General features: G+C 39.4%; 1 protein-coding gene and 1 non-coding gene across 2 annotated transcripts; one reads left to right on the forward strand and one right to left on the reverse strand.

The window, feature by feature from the left end:
• Positions 1-388: 388 nt before the first annotated feature.
• On the forward strand, positions 389-27,879 carry LOC148874563 (uncharacterized). Its single transcript, XM_088962032.1, has 9 exons — positions 389-695; positions 948-1,008; positions 12,825-13,736; positions 13,977-14,189; positions 14,527-14,694; positions 14,749-15,507; positions 15,638-15,834; positions 25,714-25,857; positions 27,866-27,879. The coding sequence occupies exons 1-9, from the start codon at positions 389-391 to the stop codon at positions 27,877-27,879; spliced, it is 2,775 nt and encodes a 924-aa protein (XP_088818158.1).
• Positions 12,328-12,434, reverse strand: LOC148874564 (small nucleolar RNA R71). The gene has a single exon (XR_016106112.1). It is a non-coding gene; the product is annotated as a small nucleolar RNA R71 (small nucleolar RNA).

The raw sequence follows: 27,879 nt of genomic DNA on the forward strand, positions 1-27,879 counted from the left end.
TCCGTTCAATTTTCAGTGTCTGTACATCCGGTCCCCCCTCAATAGCAACTTTGCCATGCTTTCACTTTTGTATTTTTCTCTTTATTGCTGTTAATTTCTTTTTTTTTTACTTTATAACCCCAGCATATATGAATGAATTTACATTTAACGTACAAAAAAAACTTTTCCGTGACTGTGCACAGATCCCGTCTCATAAAATAATTGTAACAAAAATAGTATGATAATAAAATTATTGTTACAACTAGCATTTATCAAAAGATGCCAGATAAAAAAATGAAAAAGAGGACAATACAATAACAAACAAGATTATAGGCCATTGGTCATCGTCTCGGTGACGATGAGGGGTTAGGTTTCGTTTGTATTATAAAGAATAAAGCTTTTGGGCGAGATGGGGAGCAAATACCAGCAACTAGCAGAGCATAAAGAGGAAGAAAAAAAAGAAAAAGAAACTGGTGCGTCGATGATGAGATCGTCAATTGTTTTCGTCTTTGCAACAGTACTACTTATGTTGCTACTACGTTCAAATGCCGCTGCTGCTGCAGAAATAAGTTTCGAGAAGCCTTGTAATGGTTCCATTGCGGAATGCTTCGAAGAGGAGGAACTGTTGATGGAGTCCGAGAGCAGTCGAAGGATTCTTGCAGGAAATAAAGGTATTGATATTAGTAAAACGACTAGTGATCCAAATAATCCTGCCTGTAATAAAGAGGGGAACAACCAGAACTCATATAGAAAAAGTTGCTTCTCCTCCGACAAAAATAGCGGTGGATCATGTAACGTCTATTGCCAGGCGCGCATTAAAGCTAATTAGTAATAATTGATTTCAACTGGGTTGTGCAACCAACCTGTATCTGGATTTCTCACTTTCGTTGTTGGATCTTGCTGTTTTAGAAGCCTGTATGTGCTCAAGTTGTGGGATTATATGTTCTACTTTATTTTGCATATTACAGTTTCGTTTATAAAGATGTATGATGCCCTCTCACCTACTTTCGTCTTGATAATCCCTTCTATGTGTGTGTAGAATTTTACAGATCAGAATAACGATGTAACTGTGCAGACTGTTAATTTAGATTGGTCAGCATCTCTCTTTGTTTTGTTTATGTATTTTCTGTGTGGGGTGGAGCTCGAAAGCCCTTTGAGTAACGGTGTACTTAATTTCTGATGAGGCTCTTTATTGTTGATTCCCCTCATTGTTCTGTGAATAATATCAAATCTCTCCAAGTGGCCGGCGGCACATTGATAATGCTTTAATAGGTAACAAAAGCAGAAGTCTAAAACGATTAATCCAAGTTTCTAAATGGCTTAAATTCAGCGATTCTATTGGAAAATGGTAAGCAATCTTTTTGTTTTCTGGTAATACAAAAACGCAGTTCGGATATCCTACCCATAAGAACCCTATCCACTCCAATCCAAACATCAGTTGCACATTGAGAATATCATCTGTATTTACATCTTATGGCCTTCTACTGACATCTTGCCACGTGGCATTCCCGAACTGTTGTATAACACTTCGGTGCCACATAGGCAATGATCTGCCCTTGCCAAGATGGTTGATTCTACTTTGGAGCTATGTCCGACAAAGGGGCTGATACTGTCACTATGATCACCCACTCAGATGAATTCTCAGACTGTCCCAACATACCAAAATTTTGACCCCCTTTAAGGATCTCACTGATTGGTATATCAAAAACAGCCCAATCAGACACCTAGTGCAGTATCATAATCGAGTCTAGGGGTTAGGTGTAACATTCCAGTTTTTTCCATCTATCTCCAAGGTCCAGGGTAAATACTGGAATTTTGGTCCGGTTCAGGGTTTCAAGAAAACCCACACTGCATGTACCTCAGATCTCACCCTGGCAGTTAAGACAACCCACCCCAACCAACTTGGCGGCACATCAATGTCAGCCTTGGTAGGATAAATGTCCCCAGTGTTAGACAGTTTTTGTATGCCCTTAGCTTCAATCTGATTTGATGTACTTTTGTTATTTAGTGGAAATAAATAAAGTGCATGTTTGATTCATGTTGTTTGGTTTAATTCTGTGTAAAACCCTAAAACTGGACATTTATAGAGATTCATGTTAGTTTTAAATGTTCACAGCCGTTGGATAAGTCTAGGGAGATTTATCCTGCCAAGGCTGATGCTGGTGTGCCACCAAGTGTTGGGATGGCCTGTCTCAGCCATCAGGGTAAGACCCGAGGCACATGCAGTATGGGATTACTTGAATCCTTGAACCGGACCAGATTTCCACTCTTGCCCTGGACCTTGGAGATAGATGGGCAAAACTGGAAAGTTACACCTGACCCGTATACTCGATTATGACACTTCACTAGGTGTTGGATCAGGCTGCCTTTGATATGCCAATCAGTGAGATCCTTAGCGGGGATCAAAACCTGGGTATGTTGGGGTAGTTTGAGAATTCATTTGAGTGGGTGATCATAGTGACAGAATCAGCCACTTTGTCGGACAAAGGGTAATGATCGGGAATGCACTCTCTCTGATGGAAACCAAACTATCGGCAGTTGATTTCAATCGTTGGAATTTTGTTTTGCAAAATTAATATATTTATATATATACGTACGGTTTCAAATTGTTTGCAAATGGTTTTAATTCCCGGGATCCATGTGAGAGGAGAGTGCGGCACTGTTCCTTGCAGCCGAGGGAGAGGTCCTCTCTTGTCGGGCAGTGCTTGATCATTAAGGGCTGAGAGGTTAAGTGTAAGACCATTAAGGATAATACCTGATGGGCTAATCTTGCACCTGCCCACAGTCCCTGGGTTTTTATAAGATGGCTTGGCCCAGGGACCACTTAATGTAAGTGTTGGGCCCATAGGGTCCATATGATGGACTCAAGGGGTTCATTGAGTTTTTCAGTGAATTCAGCTGGGCCTTGTATTAAAGGCTGGGCCGAACCCATGTTGCTGATGTGTAGATCAATGCTTGGGTCCCACGCCATACAAAGAAGCCCAACTGGGCAGCAGATTGGAAAGTAATTAGACACTGAACACTTAATGAGCCAGAAGCCCATTTCGAGGTGGGCTGATATGATCACCCATCCTTGGGGCGAATCTGAGATTAATGTTAGTAAAAGGATTGGGCCTTTAGCCTTATCCACTCTTGGAGACCAAATTCAAATTAGATTTGAATCTGGTAACCTCCTGATAAGATCAAGAGTAAGCTAACTTTATCTGCAGATAGGATTAAGATTATCCCCTATCCAAATACTGATTTGGATTGGGATAACTCCTAATTAAGAGGATTCTTAATCAAGAAGAAAGGAGGAGAAACCCTAACCAAAAAAAGGAGAGAAATACAACAGTTTTCGAATCAAGAAAGATCGCAAGAAAGGTTCCTGCGAATTGAGATTAGATCTCATACTCCAGAAAAAGAGAAAAGGCAGTTCAGCCTTTTCGCCTTTAGAGTTCTCCTCCTGCCGCCGCCATCTCCTTTGCAAGATTAGATCTTTGCAGAAAAGAAAGTCAAGAAATCTGTTCTTGACATCAGTCTTGCAAGAAAGACTGAAATAGATTCAGTGTTTAGTGCTTCCAGAGGATACTTGCGAAGGATCCAGTGTGTAGGACGCACCCTGCTGGTTCTGTTCCATCCACAGCTGTGTCATCTTCAGCAGGAACGGATCTTGGAGCATTCTTTGGGCGTGAACACCAACTTTGGGAGATAGTGCTTCTCCGGACAGGTATATTCCTCCCATCTGTCTTTTGGTACAGATCTGGTTTGATTATGGTTCAAGTAGGATCCTTGAATATTGTATTCTAAATTTAGGGAATATGATTCCCAGTTGGGAGAAGGTAGGAAAATTTTTGAAATTCGCCCACCCATTCCGCAACCTTTATGGCGTCCATTAGATGGATCCTACCATTCTTTCACCCAGATCTATCCAACGGCTGTGAAGATTCTAAACTAACATGAGTCTCATTAAGTGTCCAGTTTAAGAGTATTACAAAAAAGCACACCACAATGACATAAATCAATTATGTACTTTATTCATTTACAATAAATGTCAAAAAGTACATCAATCTGATTGGAGCTAAGGGCATAACTATCTAACAATAATAACACAAATCAGTTATGCACTTTATTCATTTACAATAAATGACATAATGTACATCAATCTGATTGGAGCTAAGGGCATACACTGTTTAACAGGCTCATGCATTTTGGAAGGCTAGTTTAAATGTATCGCAATCTCTACTATTCCATTTGATGAGGGATGTGTGTCTTCATCGAAAAGTGGTTGAAGCTAGTATTGCCAAGTTTTTAGGTAAATTGGAGGAGCTCAAAGCTGAGAAGTCTAGACAATAGAGGATCCTTGCCGACTACGAGGTGGAATTAGAAGACCTTAAGAGCATTGAAGGGTGCAACTAGGTTTTGGAGTCCTTCATTGAGATCAGGCGAAGTTCGGCTATCTCATGAATTTAAAACCATTGTTGTATAGAAAATTCTTAGTGAAATGTAAAGAACAATTTTTTGCTAAATTTGTCTTTTGTTGTTTTATGATTGTGTGTCTTAGTTACTTTGCCATTGTTACAATTGTGAGGGTAAAAGTGTTAGACAGTGTATGCCCTTAGCTCCAATCAGAATGATGTACATTATGACATTTAATGTAAATGAATAAAGTACATATTTGATTCATGATATTATGCTGTGTTTTTGTGTAATACCCTTAAACTGGTCGCATATGAGACTCGTGTTAGTTTAGAATCTTCATAGTCATTGGATAGATCTGGGGAGATTTATCCTGCCAAGGCTGACACTGATGTGCCGCCAAGTTGGTTGTGTTAGACAATGTATGCCCTTAGATCTAATCAGAATGATGTACATTATGACATTTATTGTAAATGAATAAAGTACGTATTTGATTCATGTTATTGTGGTGTGTTTCTGTGTAATACCCTTAAACTGGACACATATGAGACTCGTGTAAGTTTAGAATCTTCACAGCCGTTGGATAGATCTAGGGAGATTTATCCTACCAAGACTGACACTGATGTGCCGCCAAGTTGGTTGGGGTGGCTTGTCTCAGCTGCCAGGGTAAGACCTGAGGTACATGCAGTGTGGGTTTTCTTGAAACCCTAAACCGGACCAGAATTCTAGTATTGCCCTGAACCTTAGAGATAGATGGGCAAAACTGGAATGTTACACCTGACCCCTAAACTCGATTATGATACTGCACTAGGTGTCAGATTGGGCTGTCTTTGATATGCCAATCAGTGAGATCCTTAGAGGGGGTCAAAACCTGGGAATGTTGGGAAAGTCTGAGAATTCATCTGAGTGGGTGATCATAGTGACAGGATCAGCCCCTTTGTCGGACAAAGTGAATGATCGGGGATGCACTCTCTTTGATGGAAACCAAAGCTGCCAGCATCCGATTTCAATCATTGAAATTTGTTTTTGCAAAATATATTTATATAGAGATATACATATATATATTATAGTTTCAAAATGTTTGCAAAAGGTTTTAATTCCCGGGATCCATGTGAGTAGAGAGTGCAGCACTTTTCCTTGCAGCCAAGGGAGAGGTCCTCTCTTGTCGGGTAGTGTTTGATCATTATGGGCTGAGAGTTAAGTGTAAGACCATTGAGGGTAATGCCTGATGGGCTAATCTTGCATCTGCCCACAATCCTAGGGTTTTTATAAGGTGGCTTGACCTAGGGACCACTTAGTGTAAGTGTTGGGCCCATTAAGAGCCCATGGTGATGGTCTCAGGGGTTCACTGTTTCCTATAGTGAATTCGGCCAGGCCTTGTAACAGAGACTGGGTTGAACCCATGTGGCTGATGTGTAGATCAATGTTTGGGTCCCACGCCATACAAGGAATTCCAACTGGGCAGCAGTTTGGAAGGTTAGTGAGTACATGGACTTAATGGACCTAAAGCCCAAATCGAACTAGTTTAATTTGATTAATTAAAGAGGGGCGGTTCTGGGATTTGGATCAGCAGATCGGATAGGGAGTTATCCCTATCCACTCAGAGAGTCTAGATCCAAATAATGATTTGGATTAGGAAACTCCTAATTAGATTAGGAGGGTTGATCTTAATCTGCAGATAAGATAAGGGTTTATCCTTATCTCTTAAAGAGAGTCTGTATCCTAATACAGATTTGGATTAGGAAATTCCTAATGAGATTAAGAGCTGCTCTCTTTAACGCTATAAAAAGAGGAGGAGGGCAAACCTCCATTCACTCAGTCTCATCTCAGATACAAGAGAGAAAGAAAGCAACAATAAGATTGCGCCATCTTCTGCTCTTGTCTTCTCCTCCTGCTGCCGCCATTGCCAGTTCATTCTCCACCTGTAGGAGCGATCAAGAAAAGTTCTTGATATCAGTTTTTGGTGAAAAACTGATTTGAAGTTGTGCTCACATACCCTCCATCGAATTCTTGTTGAAGGATTCGGTTCTTGTGAAGAACCACCTGCTGATTCTGCTCCATCCTACACTGTGTCATCTTCAGTGGGAGCAGTCTTTGGAGATCTCCTTGGGCGTGAACACCTTCATTAGGAGTTATTATTTCCCCGTATCAGGTATCTCCTTCTCCTACCTTTGGTTTCAGATCTGGTTCGGTTTAGGGTTCAAGACTGATCCTTGAAAATGTAGTTTTCTAAATCAGGGAATATGATTCCCACATGGGAGAGAGAGAAATTTTTGAAATTTTGCCCTACCTTCCTGCAGGATTCGGCTATCCATATGATAGATCTCTAATCCCTTCAGTGGTATTAGATAATTGTTTTTTTTGGGAAATCGGTTCCCAGATTAAGGGTTGTTGATCTAAAATTAAATCTTTATGAATCCGAAGTATATTTAGAATAGTTATTTATATTTTTCTTGATTTATGGGTTGTTTGTACGGTGGAGATCGAAGTCTTTATTGGCACAGCAAATCTACGATTTTACAGTTCTTTTACTTTTGGTCTGTAATTAATTATTTTTAATTTTCTAGACTGAATGTATAGGAATTCGATCGGATGTAATATTAATAGAAAATTAGGGTTTTTCTATTTTATTTTATTCAAGATCGAAGCTGATTGCGTAGAAGGTGGAGATTTCGCATATTAGGGTTTCGCTATCTGCAATTTACAGTTTGTAAAACTGCAAACTGTCATCTAACATTTATTTTGTAGGTAGCAGATGTGCAAATAGCCCTAGTACTGATTTTTTATTGTCTTTAATCAGTAATTTAATTTTAGATCAATTTCTTGTATTAATGCTTGAATTAAAAATTAAACACTAGACCCATTCGAACTAGATTGGACCAAACTGTTTGGACCAAATCTGTGGTTCGATGGGGGCTGTTCTCAGGCCTAATTTCCCACTCTTGGGTCAAGAGATTGATATTTAATTGCAAGACCTAATTCGTCCCACACCTGTAAAGCCCAGTTTTAAAGTGTTAAAACTGCTTAAGCCCACTAACTGCATAAAAGCTATATGGGCCAAACTGCTATTTGCTATTCAGCCCTTATACCTAGATAATATTAATCAGTAATATTATGGATAATTATGGGCTTTAATGGGCTTTATAGATATTAATTGATTGGATCAATTTTATCCCTACATGTGATGTATGGATGTGTGATGTGCAACGTTCATGGGCCATAAGTACTTGGCCCATGCAGATACGATAGTGGCTCTTGCGCACACCATGGCTGAATGCACATCATTGCCATGGTGCCCTAAAGTTCATTGGATAATCTCCCTTTGTGGTGGGCCCCACACCTCCCCTAAAGAGGAACCATGCGGAACCCTAGCCATTTAAGGCCCACCGAAATTTGGCTTTATGAAAGCCAGTGGGAGCCACTTTGGTTTCACCTAAATTAAACTAGGGCGTATCTTTTGTTCCCTCCTAAAATATGAGTGCATGTGATAGGGAGATTCATATGATGAACTCTCTAAAGGCCTTCCATCAGTAGCATGAAGATGGGTCCTTCAATTATGAAGAAACTTACCAGAAAATCGAGCTATCCAAGTGCTGCTGGCTCTGTTGGAATGTTTCATAAGATGATAGGGGCGTCATAGACCGATGTGGGAGGGGCCTATCCTAAAATGGAAGACTCTCTCACGATACCTTGGCGTCCATGAATATGATGGGTGAGCACTCACTGGACAGAAAGGTTTAACCTAAAATGTCAATGAACCTTGTCTGACAGAGGCCAAAGGGAAAGCTCATACGATGAGTGGATATGATCCTTCATAAAAAGGTGGTGGGGTTATGCAGCTGAAACAGTTGGCTCCATGCACCCTATGTAATTTCCCACATTTCTAGAGACATAATCGTAGTCACCATCACCGAGATGGGAGGGAAATCTCAGAGATGAATAAATGGAAATAGAACATAGATTAAAAGCCATATCTATGTAGATAACATGAATCAAATTAGGTTGTGGACTAGTGTTTGCTTTTTATCAGAAATGGAAAACGGACAATTCGCTAAACTATTGGACAACAACAAACTAAAGGGCCCAAACTATGCTGACTGGTACCGTAATCTTATGTTGGTTCTAATGTCTGAAAACTAGACAAAGTAGCAAAGAATCCTGCCCCGGAGTGTCCGGGTGATAGGGCTTATGAGGCACAAAGGAGGGACTAACAGGAATGGGAAGAAAAGAATTCCCTAGTCCGCTGCTACATCATAGCCTCCCTGGATAATCCAATACAGAGGCAGTTCGATCAGATCGAATTGTCGAAGGACATACTGGATAGTCTAAGGACGACGTATGAGGAGAAGAACCGTTCTACTCGTCAGAAGGTCCTGAAATAGTTCATGACCGTGCAGATGTCCAAGAACTAGCAGGTTCATGACCATTGTCTTCGGATGGTGGGTTAAATTAATGGACTTGAGGCTCTTGGATCCGGACATGACCATGTCACGAAGGTAGATGCCATCCTGAATTCTCAGCCTCCTTCCTTCAATCAGTTCATCATAAACTACAACACGAACAATCTGAATGTCAGCATCCAGGAACTCAACAATATGTTGCAGAGGGTCAAGGAACTGATCAAGAAGGATGAGCCCATAGCCATGCTTGTTGAAGCTGGCAAATCAGGCAAGAAGAAGAGGAAGGCTAAGAGAAAGCCCCAGAAGAAGGCTGCCAAGTCCAAGAAGCAGAAGAAGGACAGAGCATCAGATGCTTGTCACTTCTGCAAGCAAACTGGCCACTAGAAGAGGAACTGTCCTCAATACCTGGAATCCAAGAAACAAGGTAATTTCGAATCCTGTGTCATAGAAACCAATTTGTTGGTAACTTCTGCTTCCTGGTGTATTGACTCCGGGGCATCAACTCATTAGATCATATCACAAGGTTGGTAAAGGATGGCCCTTTGGATTTTCTAACTGTAGAAGATCTTCCCACTTGTGAACCTTGCCTTCAGGGTAAGATGATGAAACGAGCAATTAAGGGTAAGCCTGAAAGATGTACAGGCACGCTTGACCTTATAGATATTGATGTATGTGGTCCCATGAGTGTTAGGACTCGTAACCAGCACGTGTACTTTATTACATTCACCAATGATTATTCTCAGTATCGTTACATGTACCTAATGAGACACAAGTCTGAATCATTTGAAAAGTTCAAAGAATTCAGACAAGAGGTCGAGAAACAGTTAGAGAGAGAAATTAAGACCCTTCGATCAGATCGAGGTGGCGAGTATTCGATGGTAGCTCACTACAGATCTGGGGGTATACTGATGTTGATTTCCAGTCAGATCCAGATGATAGAAAGTCTACATCTGTGTATGTTTTCACGATGGGATCGTGTGCTGTTTGCTGGAAAAGTAGCAAACAGGAGTTTTCCAGCAAACAGGGGTCCATGGCGGATTCCACAACCAAAGTCGAATACATTGCCACATGTGATTATGAAAACAAAGAGGGCTTACTCTAGCCCTAAATTATTCATGCGAAGAGATGCCTGCTTCCCTTGATTGTCGACCTCACATTGGGGACATGAGGATTAGCGATTCAAGATTATTCCTTGACAAGTTAAAAAGGAAAAGAAGTGGACGAATGGGAGGACCATTAATACTGGATCAAGGCATGCGGGAGAACAATTACCCTGTGGAGAGAAATCCAAAACAAATCTTTAGTTAATTTGTTCTTGTTTTAACTTTTGTTTTGAGTTTTGTCTTGCCCGAGGACGGGCAAGAGTTTAAGTGTGGGGGATTTGATGAAAGGAGAATTTATCATATTTTTATCCCCAATTATTTTGTCTTGTATAATAAATTAGCATCTAATTAGACTCATATCTCTTGTATTTTGGTTCAGGGTATAAAAGAAGGCATCAAGAGCAAAGAAAGACAAATCGGATGATTTTTCACAGTTTCAACTTCGTTCAGTGATCTGGGCCTAACTCGAATTTCCGAACTCTGAATGGGCTGATTCAAGATCGAATGGAAAGATAAGAGCAAAAGCCACAACTTTCATGTTTTGGGCTTTCGCAGATTCGAACTGCATCGAAGTCAAATCCGGGTCCAAAGTCGGGGCAATTTCGTATGAAAGCCCAATCCGCGGCTGAAGTCCAATTCGCAGAGGAGGTCTATTACGAATCCAAGAACAAGAAACTAAGAAGAATCCTTCTAGATTTAAATTCTTGATGTAATATCAAAGTGAAAAAAGGGATTGAGTTCAAGAGATAAAGAGATAGGATTAGAATTAGGATAGAACTTTCTATTTCTTGAAAAGATCAACTTCAAGAGAAAGTAGGAGACCACCCTCTCCCCTTTGATCTAAAAAAAGAAGGGGGCGGACAAGGAGGGAGCACTGGATCACTGAATTATTCAATCATTCAACTTCTGATCTGAATCAAGAAACAATGAGCAATCAATCAAGAAGGGTTCAAGAAAGGTTCAAGAATTCAAGAAACTTCAAGAAGAGGAGATCTCAGCACCATGGGCGAATTCAAGAGTTCTTTCTTCCCCTTTGTTTGTTTTAATTCTTCCATCATGAACTGATTTGTTTCTTGCTAGGGCTATGGAAAGCCTAACCATGTTAATGAATATATTTTTATCTTGTTGATTTATCCAAGATTGTGATTTCCATATAGTCTATGAATTATTGTGCTTAATGCAATTAAGAGCTTGGCAACCTCTTAATTGATTTGGGTTATGTGAATGAATTGAGAGAGGAATTCACATAATTGACAAAATAATTCATAGTGTGAATTGAATGGTATATAGAGATATATATACATGATTCATCTGAATTTAATCGTTTTCTTGGACTTAATGAACTTCCATCTTGAGAGCTCTACTCGAGAGATCGAAGGGTTACCTGATGGGCGTAGGTTTAGTATATCTCGAGAGAGAATATTAAATAAATTTGTGAAAATCTCAGCTTATGGGAATAACAATTAGTCTTGGATAATTGGACCCATCAATATTCATTACATTGGTTAGGTGGACCAAAAGTCCTAGTGATTTCATCATTTGTATATTCGATTAGTAATCACCCTTGTTTTTGTTGTTCCAATTTTATTTTCAGTAGTTCTTGCTCAATCCTAAATTTCAATTGTCCAAATAATTAGGGAAAACTATGATTCTAATAGTTATTTTGTTAAATCCCCATGAGAACAATATTATTATACTATTTGATAACTAGTGCACTTACTAGGGTTATATATTTATAGCTATCATGTTTTTGGCGCCGTTGCCGAGGATTTAATCCTAAAATAATATTAGAATTTGTTAACCTTGATTAATTTGGACCTTTTATTTCTGTTTTATTTCTGTTATTCTATTTTCCTTTTATTTCTGTTATTATTTTTATTTTTATTTGTTTGTTCGAATTTTTGTTGGTTCAGATTTACTAGTGCATGACACGCACTAGACAGGAAGGGTTAGCTAAATTCGATCTAGAAATTGAAAGGACCCTTCGCTTGTTGCAAAGGGCCAACAAAGGAAAATCAAGAGAAGAGGTTGTTATTTGCGAACCAGCCATAGAGATAGAAGGAGAGATGGCAGAAGGAAATTGCACCCTCTTGGATTATGCTTGTCCAAACATTGATGGGGCGACATCCAACATTTGCAAGCCCACCATCCATGCAAATAATTTTGAAATAAAGCCTGCAATAATTCAAATGATCCAATCAAGCATTCAGTTTAGTGGGTTACCAAGTGATGACCCTAATGCACACATTGTTAACTTCCTTGAAATATGTGATACATTTAAACACAATGGAGTTAGTGATGATGCGATTAGGCTAAGATTATTCCCTTTTTCATTGCATGATAGAGCTAAAGATTGGCTCAACTCACTCTCTGCAGGATGCATTACCACTTGGAATGATTTAACCCATAAATTTTTGGCTAAATATTTCCCACCCTCCAAAATAGCAAAATTAATTAATGATATTACTACTTTTGCTCAATTTGAGAGGGAATCCCTATATGAAGCATGGGAAAGATTTAAAGAGATGCTTAGGAGGTGTCCTCACCATGGGATACCAATTTGGCGACAAATACAAACCTTTTATAATGGTATTACCCCTTCTAATCGGTCCATTATTGATGCTGCCGCAGGTGGTACAATCATGAGGAAAACTCCAGAGGAAGCATATGACTTAGTGGAGGAGATAGCATCAAACAGCTACTAGTGGAGCAATGATCGAACCAATCAGAGGGGAGTACACCACATTGATTCCTTTGCATCCTTATCTGCGCAAATAGCCAATTTAAATAAAAGACTGAATAATTTTAGTATTATAGTTGTTAATACAACATCTAGCATCTCATGCGATTTATGTGGACAAATAGGACATGCCAATTCTGATTGTCAATTAAATAGTCCTTTTATTTCCCATGAGAATGCTAATTTTATCTCTCATGCTGGCAGGACAAATTACAACCCATATTCAAATATATACAACGCAGGGTGGAGGAGTCATCACAACTTCTCTTGGAGCAACAATAACAATCATCAAAAGGCACCCATGGGATTCCAACCCCAACCACCCCCACAAGAGAAAAAGAGCAATCTGGAGGAGATGATTTCTAAGTTCATCAACACTGCTGAAGCAAAATTCCAAAGCCATGAAATAGCAATTAAGAACTTAGAAGCTCAAATGGGGCAGGTTGTAAGCATGTTATCAGAAAGGAAAGAAGGAAGGCTGCCCAGCAACACAGAAAAAAATCACAGAGAACATGTGAATGCCATAGCACTAAGAAGTGGGAAGACAATCGGTGAAACCCAAGAAGACGACAAGGAAGCTGAATCGGCCAATCTGCAAAAGGAGAATGAGGGGAGTACCCCTAAACTAAATTTACATGAAATCCAACTCCCTATTCCCTACCCAAGAAGAGTTTTGAAGGCCAAATTAGATAAACAATTTGAAAAATTTTTAGAAGTATTTAAAAAGATTCACATTAACCTTCCTCTTCTTGATGTGTTATCGCAGATGCCCAAGTATGCAAAATTCCTAAAGGAGGTGATGTCCAACAAAAGAAAATGGGAGGATTGTGAGATGATAAAATTAAACAAAGAATGTTCAGCCATTCTTCAAAATAAGCTACCACCAAAACTGAAGGATCCAGGGAGTTTCTCTATACCCTGCACCATAGGAAATGCTGAATTCGATGGAGAAGAAATGATTAATGGAGAAGAAATGATATTTAATGTTTTTCAAACACTAAAGTATCCTAACACTAAAGAACATGAAGTTTATGTAATCGACTCCATTGATGTGGTGGCAGCAGCAATTAATAAATCAAAGATAGATGACCCACTTGCAAACTGTCTCATTAACTGGTAATAACATGCAGGTAGTGGAGGACAAGGAGGTAATAAACTATTTAGAGGCCGGCCAAGAAGAATGCAAGCCAAGAAAAGGGAAGTTTCTACAATTAGATGGGCCGATCGCTAAACAACTATTACCCTCCATCAAAGCATCTCCAGATTTGGAACTCAAACCCTTACCCTTTCATTTAAAATATATGTTTTTAGGAGACAGTTCCACCATACCTGTAATCATCTCTTTTGATTTGATAGGCCTCCAAGAGGAAAAGCTTGTGAGGATACTCAAGCAACACATATCAGCCATAGGATGGAGCATTGCAGACATAAAAGGAATCAGGCCGTTGGTATGCACACACAAAATTCTGATGGAGGAAGGCTGCAGTCCCAAGGCACAACCACAAAGGAGGCTGAATCCAAAAATGCAATAGGTAGTAAAGGCAGAAATTCTGAAATGGCTCGAAGCATGTATTATTTATCCAATTTCGGATTCATCATGGGTAAGTCCCGTTCAAGTCGTACCAAAGAAAGGTGGGATGACTGTAATCATAAATGAAAACAATGAATCAACTCCCACAAGAACAATAACTAGTTGGAGGGTGTGCATAGACTATCAAAAATTTAATGAGGCCACCAGGAAAGATCACTTTCCACTGCCATTTATTGATCAGATGATAGAGAAACTTGTAGGGCACGAATATTATTGCTTCCTGGATGGCTACTCCGGGTACCTTCAAGTACCCATTGCACTGGTAGATCAGGAAAAAACCACTTTTACTTGCCCTTATGGGACCTTTGCCTTTAGGAGAATGCCTTTTGGACTTTGCAATGCCCCTGCCACTTTCCAACGGTGTATGATGTCATTATTTGGTGACTTCATCGATGACTTCATGGAAGTCTTCATGGACGATTTCTCTGTTTATGGATCATCATTCGATGAATGCTTGATTAATTTGGAAAAGGTACTCCAAAGGTGTGATGAATCTAACCTTGTTTTAAACTGAGAAAAATGCCATTTCATGGTTAGAGAAGGAATCGTTCTAGGGCATAAGGTGTCCTCCCGGGGCATCGAGGTTGATAAAGCTAAAATAGAACTGATTGAAAAATTACCTCCACCACAATCAATAAAAGATGTTAGGGGCTTCCTTGGGCATGCCAGTTTTTATAGGCGGTTCATCAAGGATTTCTCAAAAATCGCCAGGCCCCTAACAAACCTGCTAGTTAAGGATGTGCCTTTTGATTTCAATGATGATTGTTTGCAAGCATTCAACACCCTTAAAGAGAAATTGGTTCAAGCCCCGATTGTATCAGCTCCTGAATGGGAACTACCCTTCGAAATAATGTGTGATGCAAGCAATGATACCTTAGGCGCAGTTTTAGGGCAAAGAAAAGATAAGAAATTCCATACCATTTACTATGCAAGTAGGACCATGAATGAAGCACAAAAAAATTATTCCACTACTGAAAAAGAACTACTTGCAGTAGTATTTGCTATTGAAAAATTCAGATCTTATTTGCTCTTATCTAAAGTCATCATATTCACTGACCATGTTGCCTTGAGGTATCTGCTTGCTAAGAAGGATGCAAAACCTAGGCTGCTACGATGGATCTTGCTGTTACAAGAATTTGATTTAGAAATTAAGGACAAAAAGGGTAGTGAGAATACAGTGGCTGACCATTTATCAGGGCTGGATGAAAAGTATGTTGAAAATATTGATAATTCAGCCTTACATGATGAATTCCCAAATGAGCAACTTTATGCAATTAATGATAATAATGAACCTTGGTTTGCTGATTTGGCTAATTTCTTGGCAGGGAATGTGATGCCTCTTCACCTGACATATCAACAGAGAGAAATTTTTCTCTGATGTGAAATATTATTTGTGGGATGAACCCTATTTGTACAAAATCTGCAGGGACGGCTTGATAAGGAGATGTATTCCTGAGGAGGAAGTACAAAGTGTCATACAATTCTGCCATGACAAAGAAGCAGGAGGTCACCATGGAGCATCAATGACTGCTTCAAAAATTCTTCAAACAAGTTTGTATTGGCCATCACTCTTCAGGGATGTATTCAAATATGTAAGTGCTTGCGATCATTGCCAAAGGACAGGTAATATCTCCCAAAGAAATGAGATGCCCTTTAGCAACATACTTGTCTGCAAAATATTTGATGTGTGGGGCATCGATTTCATGGGACCCTTTCCAAAGTCTGTTAATAATTCTTATATACTTGTGACTGTGGACTATGTGAGAAAATGGGTGGAAGCATGTGCCTACCCTACTAATGATGCTCGAGTTGTTATTAAATTCATGAAAAAATTCATATTTACCCATTTTGGAACACCTCGAGCCATCATAAGTGATGGGGGGAAGCACTTTTGCAATAGGCAATTTGAGCAACTGTTAAATAAGTATGGTGTTACACACCAAATTGCAACCCCTTACCACCCTCAGACCAGCGGCCAAGTAGAAGTCTCTAATAGGGAATTAAAGCATATTTTAGAAAAAATGGTTACCACATCCAGGAGAGATTGGTCCTTAGAGTTAGATGATGCACTTTGGGCTTACCGTACTGCATTTAAAACCCCAATTGGTATGTCACCCTACCAACTAGTCTTCAGCAAAGCATGCCATCTACCCGTTGAGTTGGAACATAAAGCTTATTGGGCTACCAAATTTCTGAATTTTGAATTAAGCAACGTAGGTGAGGCAAGGAAACTTCAGCTCAACGAGTTAGATGAATGGAGGAATCATGCTTACGAGAATGCCCGCACCTACTAAGAAAAAACCAAGGCATGGCATGATTCTAGAATTGCTGGGAAGGTTCTCGCCTAAAGCTCTTTCCTGGGAAATTGAAATCCAGATGGAGCGGACCTTTTGTGGTGGCTAAGGTATTCCCGTATGGAGCAATCGAACTACATAATGATGATGGGAGTACATTCAAGGTAAATGGACACCGGTTGAAACATTATATTGAAGGAGAGCAACCCATCCACCATGGGTCCATTCTTTCCTTGAAACCGCCATGAAGGAAAGGTGAAAGGCAAGCTCATGACTTAAAGTGAGCGCTTGTGAGAGGCAACCCATTAAGTTTGTTCAGTTTTTTTTTTTTCTTATCAGTGTGTTTTTCTCTTTTTAGTATCTCACATCTGCAGGATCTCAACGAGGCATTCAGGGAAGTCATCTTAAATCTCTCTCCTTGTTCTTCTGACGCATTTCATACATTGAGGACAATGTATATCTTAAGTGTGGGGGAGGAGTAAGGGGTTGATAAAATTTTTTGAACTCTAGCATGCTTTGATCATCATTTTTTATCTTTCCTTTTGATATTTCTACTCCTTAGAGACTTGTTTTTGAATAATTGCAAACCACCTTGAATCATGTGCTTAGGCAGGATAGATAAGAAAGGATGCAGGAAAATCTAGCTAAAATTTCTGGCTATAGAAGGCATCTCAGTAGTTTGAATAATCAACGGGCAAGATACAATACAGAGTTTATCCTTGTGAGCATTTGGTTTCTAACAGACAAATAGGGGTTTATTATTCTAGAACTTGTTTTGTTAGGCATGTTGAGGCCACGTTAATGAGTTCATGTATTGGAACATGTTATCCATATAAACAAAAAATAAAAAATAAATAAAAAATAAAAAATAAAAATAAAATAAAAATAAAAATAAAAACTCATGTGAGATGGAGCATAAAATGCACTCACACCAAGAGAAAAAAGAGTTAGTGTGAGATGGAGCATAAAATGCACACACACTAAAAGAACAAAAGGGTGAGATGGAGCATAAAATGCACTCATCCCTAGATCCCAAACCCTAATTCACCTTTTGATGCATTGCACTCATGATAAGTGGTGGAGATGTGATACATGAGCAAGCTTATGGTAATAACATTCCTTGTTTCGTTCTGAAAAATCATGAGAGGGTACTTTTTTGAATCTTGCCACATGTGATTATGAAAACAAAGAGGGCTTACTCTAGCCCTAAATTATTCATGCGAAGAGATGCCTGCTTCCCTTGATTGTCGACCTCACATTGGGGACATGAGGATTGGCGATTCAAGATTATTCCTTGACAAGTTAAAAAGGAAAAGAAGTGGACGAATGGGAGGACCATTAATACTAGATCAAGGTATGCGGGAGAACAATTACCCTGTGGAGAGAAATCCAAAACAAATCTTTAGTTAATTTGTTCTTGTTTTAATTTTTGTTTTGAGTTTTGTCTTGCCCGAGGACGGGCAAGAGTTTAAGTGTGGGGGACTTGATGAGAGGAGAATTTATCATATTTTTATCCCCAGTTATTTTGTCTTTTATACTAAATTAGCATCTAATTGGACTCATATCTCTTGTATTTTGGTTCAGGGTATAAAAAAAGGCATCAAGAGCAAAGAAAGACAAATCGGATGATTTTACACAGTTTCGACATCGTTCAGTGATCTGGGCCTAACTCGCATTTCTGAACTCTGAATTGGATGATTCAATATCCACTGGAAAGATAAGAGAAAAAACCACAACTTTCATGTTTTGGGCTTTCACAGATTCGGCCTGCATCGAAGTCAAATCCGGGCCCGAATTCTGGGAAATTTCATAGGAAGGCCCAATCCACGCCTGAAGCCCAATTCGCAATGGAGGTCTATTACGAATCTAAGAACAAGAAACTAAGAAAAATCCTTCTAGATTTAAATTGTTGATGTAATCTCAGAGTGAAAAAAGGGATTGAGTTCAAGAGATAAAGAGATAGGATTAGAATTAGGATAGAACTTTCTATTTCTTGAAAAGATCAACTTCAAGAGAAAGTAGGAGACCACCCTCTCCCCTTTGATCTAAAAGAAGAAGGGGGTGGACAAGGAGGGAGCACAGGATCACTGAATTATTCAATCATTCAACTTCTGATCTGAATCAAGAAACAAGGAGCAATCAGTCAAGAAGGGTTCAAGAAAGGTTCAAGAATTCAAGAAACTTCAAGAAGAGGAGATCTCAGCACCATGGGCGAATTCAAGAGTTCTTTCTTCCCCTTTGTTTGTTTTAATTCTTCCATCATGAACTGATTTGTTTCTTGCTAGGGCTATGGAAAGCCTAACCATGTTAACGAATATATTTTTATCTTGTTGATTTATCCAAGATTGTGATTTCCATATAGTCTATGAATTATTGTGCTTAACGCAATTAAGAGCTTGGCACCTCTTAATTGATTTGGGTTATGTGAATGAATTGAGAGAGGAATTCAAATAATTGACAGAATAATTCATAGTGTGAATTCAATGGTATATAGAGATATATATACATGATTCATCTGAATTTAATGGTTTTCTTGGACTTAATGCACTTCCATTTTGAGAGCTCTACTCGAGAGATTGAAGGTTACCTGATGGGCATAGGTTTAGTATATCTCGAGAGATAATATTAAATAAATTTGTGAAAATCTCAGCTTATGGGAATAACAATTAGTCTTGGATAATTGGACCCATCAATATTCATTGCATTGGTTAGGTGGACCAAAAGTCCTAGCGATTCCATCATTTGCATATTCGATTAGTGATCACCCTTGTTTTTATTGTTCCAATCTTATTTTCAGTAGTTCTTGCTCAATCCTAAATTTTGATTGTCCAAATAATTAGGGAAAACTGTGATTCTAATACTTATTTTGTTAAATCCTCGTGGGAATGATATTATTATACTACTTGATAACTAGTGCACTTGCTAGGGTTATATATTTATAGCTATCAATTATGTTACTGCACTATGTGTCTAATTGGGCTATCTTTGATATGCCAATCAGTGAGATCCTTAGAGGGGGTCAAAACCTGAGTATGTTGGGACAGTCTGAGAATTCATTTGAGTGGGTGATCATAGTGACAAGATCAGCCCCTTTATCGGACAAAGTGAATTATCAGGGATGCACTCCCTCTGATGGAAACCAATGCTGCCGGCAACCGATTTTCAATCGTTGAAATTTCTTTTTGCAAAATATATTTATATAGAGATATACATATATATGATGGTTTCAAAATGTTTGCAAAAGGTTTTAATTCCCAGGATCCATGTGAGTAGAAGAGTGCAGCAATATTCCTTACAGCCGAGGGAGAGGTCCTCTTTTGTCGAGCAGTGTTTGATCATTATGGGCTAAGAGGTTAAGTGTAAGACCATTGAGGGTAATGTCTGATGGGCTAATCTTGCATTTGCTCGCAGTCCTTGGGTTTTTATAAGGTGGCTTGACCCAAGGACCACTTAGTGTAAGTGTTGGGCCCATTAAGAGCCCATGGTGATGGGCTCAGGGGTTCACTATTTTTTACAGTGAATTTGGCCAGGCCTTGTAACAGAGGCTGGGCTGAACCCATGTGGCTGATGTGTAGATCAATGTTTGGGTCCCACGCCATACTAGGAAATCCAATTGGGCAGTAGTTTGGAAGGTTAGTGAGCACATGGACTTAATGGACCTAAATCCCAAATCGAACTGGTTTAAGTTGATTAATTAAAGAGGGGCGGTTCTCGGATTTGGATCAGTAGATAGGATAGGGAGTTATCCCTATCCACTCAGAGAGTCCAGATCCAAATAATGATTTGGATTAGGAAACTCCTAATTAGATTTAGAGGGCTGATCTTAATCTGTAGATAAGATAAGGGTTTATCCTTATCTCTTAAAGAGAGTTCAGATCCAAATACAAATTTGGATTAGGAAACTCCTAATGAGATTAGGAGCTACTCTATTTAAGGCTATAAAAGGAGGAGGAGGGCGAACCTCCATTCACTAATCTGATCTCAGATACAAGAGAGAAGGAAAGCAACAGTAAGACTGTGCCATTTTCTGCTCTTGTCTTCTCCTCCTGCTGCCACCATTGCCAGTTCATTCTCCACCTATAGGAGCGATCAAGAAAAGTTCTTGATATCAGTTTTTGGTGAAAAACTTATTTGAAGTTGTGCTCACATACCCTCCATCGAATTCTTGCTGAAGGATTCGGTTCTTGTGAAGAACCACCTAAACCGGACCAGATTTCCAGTATTGCCTTGGTCCTTGGAGATTGATGGGAAAAACTGGAAAGTTACACCTGACCCCAAGACTTGATTATGATACTGCACTAGGTGTCGGATTGGGCTGTCTTTGATATGCCAATCAGTGAGATTTTTAGAGGGTGTCAAAATCTGGGTATGTTGGGACAGTTTCAAAATTCATCTAAGTGGGTGATCATAGTGACAGGATCAGCCCCTTTGTCGGACAAAGGTAATGATCAGGGATGCACTCTCTCTGATAAAAACCAAACTGCCGGTAATGGATTTCAATCGTTGAAATTTGTTTGGTAAAATATATTTATATACGGATATACATATATATGTTATGGTTTCAAAATGTTTGCAAAAGGTTTTAATTCCTAGGATCCATGTGAGTAGAGAATGCAGCACTGTTCCTTGCAGCCGAGGGAGAGGTCCTCTCTTGTTGGATAGTGTTTGATCATTATGGTCTGAGAGGTTAAGTGTAAGACCATTGAGGGTAATACTTGATGGGCTAATCTTCTATCTGCCCACAGTCGCTGGGTTTTTATAAGGTGACTTGGCCCAGGGAACACTTATTGTAAGTGTTGGGCCCATTAGCTGCCCATGTGATGGGCTCAGGGGGTGCTCTGTCCATAACACTGTATTCAGCCAGGCCTTGTAACAAAGGCTGTGCTAAACCCTTGTGGCTGATGTGTAGATCAATGTTTGGATCCCACGCCATACAAAGAAGACCAACTAGGCAGCAATTTGGAAGCATACTGAGCACTAAACACTTCATGGGCCTAAAGCCCATTTTGAATTGGACTGATTTGATCAATTAAAAAAGGGGCGGATCTGAGATTTGATTAGCAGATAGGATAGGGCCTTAACCCTATCCACTCAGAGAGTCTAGATCTAAATGAGATTTAAATCTGGAAACTTTCTAATAAGATTATGAGAGGGCTGATCTAATCTGCAAATAAGATAAGGGTTTACCCTTATCACTTAAAAGGGAATTCAGATCCAAATATGATTTGGATCAGCAACTCCTAATGGGATTAGGAGCTAATCCCTTTAAGGTTATAAAAGGACGAGGGGGCGACAGCCTCTAACACACATTCTGACTTACAAAGCTAGAGTTACAGAAGAAAGAACATAGCATCACTACGCTATTTCTTTCTGCCGCCTCCTTCCTGCCACCGCCATAACTGCCAGTACGATCTCCTCTTTCTAGTAGGAATGATCAAGATTGCATCTTGATATCAATCGTTGGAGAAAGGCTGATTCGAAGTTGTGCTCATATCCTCCAGCAAATTCTTGCTAAGGGTTCGGTTCGTTGGACGAACACTACTGATTCTGCTCCACCATTCACTGTGTCATTTTCAGTGGGAACAGTCTTTTGAGTCTTTCTTTGGGCGTGAACACCTTTGTTGGGAGATATTGTTTCTTCGTATCAAGTATATCCCTCTCTTGCTTCTGGTTTCAGATTTGGTTCGGTTAATGGTTCAAGATTGATCATTGAAAATGCTGGTTTTCTAAAATAGGGAATGTGATTCCCAGATGAGGGGAGAGGAAATTTTTGAAATTTCGGCCAACCTACCTGCAGGGTTCGGCCATCCATATGATGGATCTCTCATTCCTTCAGTGGTATCAGAGCCATGGTTCAAGTCTTGAACCGAATTAAACCAGATCTGAACCTACGCAAATGGGCAAAAGGCGTTCTACCCGATTTGCGCAGATTAGGGTTTTCTTGGGAAATTGTTACCAGATAAAAGGGCGAATGATCTGAAATTATTTTTTTATAAATCTGAATTTTATTTAGAATTGTTCTTTATAATTTTCTTGATTTATTGGCTGTTTGTACAACTGGAGATCGAAATCTTGATTGGCGCAGTGAACCTGTGATTTGCAGTTTCTTGATTTATTATATTTGGTTTGCAAAATAATTTTTTTTTATTTTTTAGATTGAATGTATAGGATTCGATCTGATGTAATATTAATAGAAAATTTTAGGATTTCTATTTTATTATTCTTGGATCGAAGATGGCGGCTCAACGAAGGAGATTTCGCAGATGGGAAAATCACTATCTGCGATTTGCAGTTTATGAAACTGCATACTATGATCTAACCTTTGTTTTGTAGGATGGAATGTGCGAACAACCCTCTTTGACTGATTCTTGATTTTCTTTAATCAGTATTTAATTTCATATCAGTTTCTTGAATTAAATCTTTAATTAAAGATCAAACCCTAGACCCATTCGAACCAGATTGGTCCAAACTGGTTGGACCGAATCTAGGGTTCGATCAAGGCTGATGTCAGCCCTAATTTCCCACTAATGGGCCTAAGGATTGATAATTAATTAAGTGTTTAATTCGGCCCAACCTGTAAGGCCCGGTTTTAAATTGTTAAAACTACTAAAGGCCCACTATTGCAGTTAAGCTATATGGGCCAAACTGCTTAACCCTAATTCGGCCCATATTCCTAGATAATGTTAATTGTTAATATTATGGATTAAAATGGGTTTTAATTATGGGCTTTACAGATATTTAATTGATTGGATCAATTTATCCCTGCATGTGATGTATGGATGTGTGATGTGCAACGTTCATGGGCCATAAGTGATTGGCCCATGCAGATACGACAGTGGCTCTTGCGCACACCATGGCTGAATGCACATCATTACCATGGTGTCCCTAAAGATCATTGGATGATCTCCCTCAATGGTGGGCCCCACACCTCCTGAAGAGGATACGTGCAGAACCCTAGCCGATTTGGGCCCACCAAAATCAAGATTTATAAAAGTTAGTGGGAGCCAATATGAGTGCATGTGATAAGGAGATTCATATGATGAACTCTCTAAAGGCCTTCCATCATTAGCATGAAGATGGGTCCTTCAGTAATGAGGAAACGCACTAGAAAATGGGCTATCCATTTGCTGTTGGATTTGTCTGAGTGTTTCATAAGATGATAGGGGCGTCATAGACCGATGTGGGAGGGGCTTCACCAGAAAATGGGAACATTCTCACGATACCTTGGTGTTCACGAATATGATGAGTAAGCACTCACTAGACATAAAGGTTTAACCTAAAATGGCTATGTACCTTGTCTGACAGAGGCCAAAGGGAAAGCTCATATGATGAGTGGATATGATCCTTCACAGAAAGGTGGGGGGTTTTTGCAGCTGAAACAGTTGGCTCCATGCACCCTATGTGGTTTCCCACATTTCCAGAGACAAGTCGTTGTCTCCGTCACTGAGATGGGAGGGAAATCTCAGAGATGAAAAAATGAGAATGGAACATAGATTAAAAGCCATATCTATGTAATGAACATGAATCAAATTAGGTTGTGGACTAATGTTTGCTCTTTTATCAGAAAATGGAAAATGGACAATTTGCAAAGCTTCTTGATGACAACAAGCTTAAAGGACCAAACTATGCTGACTGGTGCCGTAACCTTATGCTGGTCCTAACTTCGGAAAAGCTAAATAAGGTGGCTAAAAATCCTGCCCCGGAGCGTCCGGGTGATAGGGCTTCTGAGGCCCGAAGGAGGGAATTTCAAGATTGGGAGGATAAAAACTCCCTAGACCAATGCTATATCATTGCCTCCCTAGACAATCCAATACAGAGGCAGTTCGATCAGATCGAACTAGCCAAGGACATATTGGATAGTTTAAAGACGATGTATGAAGAGCAGAACCGTTCTACTCGGCATAAGGTCTTGAAATAGTTCATGACCGCACAGATGTCCAAGGGGCAACAAGTTCATGACCATTGTCTTCGGATGATGGGTTACATCAATGAGCTTGAAGCTCTTGGATCCAGGCTAGATCTTTCCACGCAAGTGGATGCCATCCTTAATTCTTTGCCTCCTTCCTTTAATCCGTTCATCATTAAATATAACATGAATAAGCTGAATGTCAGCATTCAGAAACTCAACAATTTGTTGTAGAGGGCCGAAGAACTGATTAAAAAGGATGAACCGGTGGCTATGCTTGTTGAAGCTAGCAAATCGGGCAAGAAAAAGAGGAAGGCAAAGAAGCCCCAGAAGAAAGCCGCCAAGCCTAAGAAGCAGAAGAAAGACAGGGCATCTGATGCATGTCACTTTTGCAAGCAGACCGGCCACTAGAAGAGGAACTGTCCTCAATACCTGGAATCCAAGAAAGGTAATTTCGAATCTTGTGTCATAGAAACCAATTTATTGGTAGCTTCTGCGTCCTGGTGTATTGACTCCGGGTCTTCAACTCATGTGTGTAACTCACTGCAGGGGTGCAAGGTAAGCAGAAGGCTGAGTGAAGGAGAAGTAATGCTTTACTTGGGGACTTCTGCAAGTGTTGCAGCTCTGGCCATAGGTTCCGTAGAGTTATTTTTTAGAGAATGATCTATTGTACTTAAAGATTGTCTTTTTATGCAAAATTTAAGAAGAAATTTGATTTCTGTCTCAAAACTATGTGCGGATGGATATTCTATCCTTTTTAGTAATACGATTACTATAAAAAGAAACAATAAATTCATCGCATACGGTGAACTGGAGAATGGTCTCTATGTTCTTCATCCTTCTCTAGAAACTAACATAGCGGAAACTACATCAGCTGATATCCCCAAGAAAAGAATCCGTGATACAGTTAATCTCACGTGCCTGTGGCATTATTGACTTGGCGAGGAATAGGACCTTATTGGATATGGTCCGATCACTTCTCGTACACTCGGAGTGGCCCACATCCTTTTGGGGTTTTGCAATGGAGACTGTGATATACGTGCTGAACTGGGTTCCAATCAAATCAGTTCCGAAGACTTCCTATGAGTTTTGGACATGAAATAAACCAAGTGTACGACACTTGAAGATTTGGGGTTGTCCAGCGCACTTTAAAAGAACGAGTGCGGACAAGTTGGAATCCAAGATCAGCCGTTTCCTATTCGTAGGCTACCCAAAAGACTCTGTGGGTTACCTATTCTAATGCCATGAAATATCCTACTAATGATAATCCTGTTCATTCTGTTGATATGCTTGATTCTTTAGCACAGGAAGCTTTTAAACTTGAAGGGAATGATGGGTTGGAGATTGCCATTAGTAAGCATCTTGAGAAAGAGGGGCCAATGTTGAATGTCGATTTGCAGGAAACGGTTGCAACATTGAATGATTCTCTAGAGTTACAACAGTCAGGTAATGCTCATTATATTATGTTGCCGATTTCTAATGAGAGACCATTACCCTCTATTTTGCAAGCCCCTATCCCAGATTTGAATCCGCCCATGATGGATGAAAGGGGAGAACACCAAAAGCTGCAACCACGAGAGTTAGAGGATCCGATTTATGATTATTAAAAATATGGAATTTGTTTTTCCTTTTTCTTTTTGTTTTTGCATTTCTAGTTTAGTTTTTTCTGCCCTTTCTTTGCATTTCACCTCACATTGGGGACAATGTAAGTTTTAAGTGTGGGGGAGGGGATTTAGGTTAGACTTTAGGTTGCGTTTTACAAATTTGATTTAGGTTGTGTTTTTTTACATTTGTTCGAAAAAAAAAAAACTCAACTCTTTTGGAATCAATTGAAACAATGTTCAAGGACAACTCTTGTGAACTTAGTAAAGAAATATGATTAGGGAATACAAGATTCACCTGAAGCCATCCCTTTTTTTTAAGCTAGTCCTAAATCCAGGTTTAAGTAAATAGGGTAAGTATTTTACTATTGCTACAATTGGTAGGACGGAGCATAAAATGCACCTACCAACCAAGCAATTCAATAGTAGGATGGAGCATAAAATGCACCTACTAGCCAGCAATTCAAACAGTGGGACGGAGCATAAAATGCACCCACTGACTAAGTCCTAAAAGTGAGATGGAGCATAAAATGCACTCACTTCCACCAAAGAGAGAAAAAGGAAAAAGAGAGAAAAAAAAATTCCCTAGTTTACTACCTGGTTTGTAGTAGCAAAAACTGGATTGGATGATAGATGAGTCGTGTATAACTTGGTCATGTTGATTTAACGGTTTGCAATAGTTAACCTAGAATATTTGTGGAAAAAGATGAAGGAAGATTGAGTTTAAACTTTGGTAGAATAGTTTGCTTAGTTTGCTTAAGTTTTGTCTTGCCCGAGGACGGGCAAGGTCTAAGTGTGGGGGGATTTGATGAGAATGAAAAATATCATATTTTTCTCCCTTAATAATTAGCCTTTTATATTTATTTTATGCCCAAATGCACTCATAATTCTTATATTTTGGTTTAAGGCACGAAAGGAGGCGTTAGGTGAGAAACAAGGCTAATCGGGTCATTTTACATAGTTTCGGCGCCGTGTGGTATATTGAGTATAACTCTCTCATCCGGACTCTGATTGAAATGATTCAAGATGCGTTTGAAAGATAAGGAAAAGTTCCACAACTTTTATGTTTCGTATTTTGATAGAATTGGACTGCATCGAGGTCGAAATTGGGCACGAATTCTCTAAAACTGCACTAGTGACGTGTTGAAGATCTTCCTTAGCCTTGAACCTTTCATCCGCGATTTCACCACTCTCCCACTCACACAAGAACTTTGATTTATGTTATTTTTGAGTCTTTTCTTGATAAGTCAGACTTGTAGATTGTTATCTAGAGAAATTTTAGGAGATTTTGTAGGCTTCTCTCTTGGGGGAAGTAGATAAGAGGAGAAAAACCTAGAGAGAAGGTAAGAAGATTTGGAGCATCCTCTCCTCTCTTCTCTTCTTCTCTCCTCTCTTCTCTTCTCTTCTCCTCTCTTCTCTTTTCACTGATTCTCTTGGAGTTTTCACCATGACCATGTGTGGCTAAACTCTTGTACTTGGTTGAAGGAAGCAGAAGCCTCAGAATCCACCAAACTATGAGATCTAATTTGGTTTTTATTATTTGATTCATGCTTTGGATAACGAATGTTCTTCTATGTTTATGTCTATGATTATTTCGTTTGATTGCTAGGAAGGCCTACTAGTTTATTATTTGTTACAATCTATTACTAGATTAGATATCAAATCCATAATTGTTTGATCCCTCTAATCTGCAAAGCAACTAGGGTTTAATGATTTGTTGCGTCAGAAATTATTAGATCTTAGGAAGAACACTCGACTGAATTAAATGCAACCGCTTGTGCTTGTGTTGTTTAGCTTCATCGATTTATAATGCTTAATGCTATTGCTGGATTAAATCTTTAACACTTGTTTAGGGGTTGTTCAGTAG

This window comes from Nelumbo lutea, chromosome 1 (genome assembly GCF_056320005.1).
Source record: "Nelumbo lutea isolate HS-2025 chromosome 1, American lotus-T2T, whole genome shotgun sequence".
NCBI lineage: Eukaryota > Viridiplantae > Streptophyta > Magnoliopsida > Proteales > Nelumbonaceae > Nelumbo > Nelumbo lutea.

Excerpts from the sequence above, each read along its gene's own strand:
- LOC148874563 (XM_088962032.1), top strand. The coding sequence starts at position 389 with ATGGGGAGCAAATACCAGCAACTAGCAGAGCATAAAGAGGAAGAAAAA. Across the intron at positions 14,695-14,748 it reads TTGGAAAAGGTACTCCAAAG|AGAAGGAATCGTTCTAGGGC; the intron begins GTGTGATGAATC and ends TTTCATGGTTAG. Across the intron at positions 15,835-25,713 it reads CGATCATTGCCAAAGGACAG|CACAGGAAGCTTTTAAACTT; the intron begins GTAATATCTCCC and ends TTGATTCTTTAG.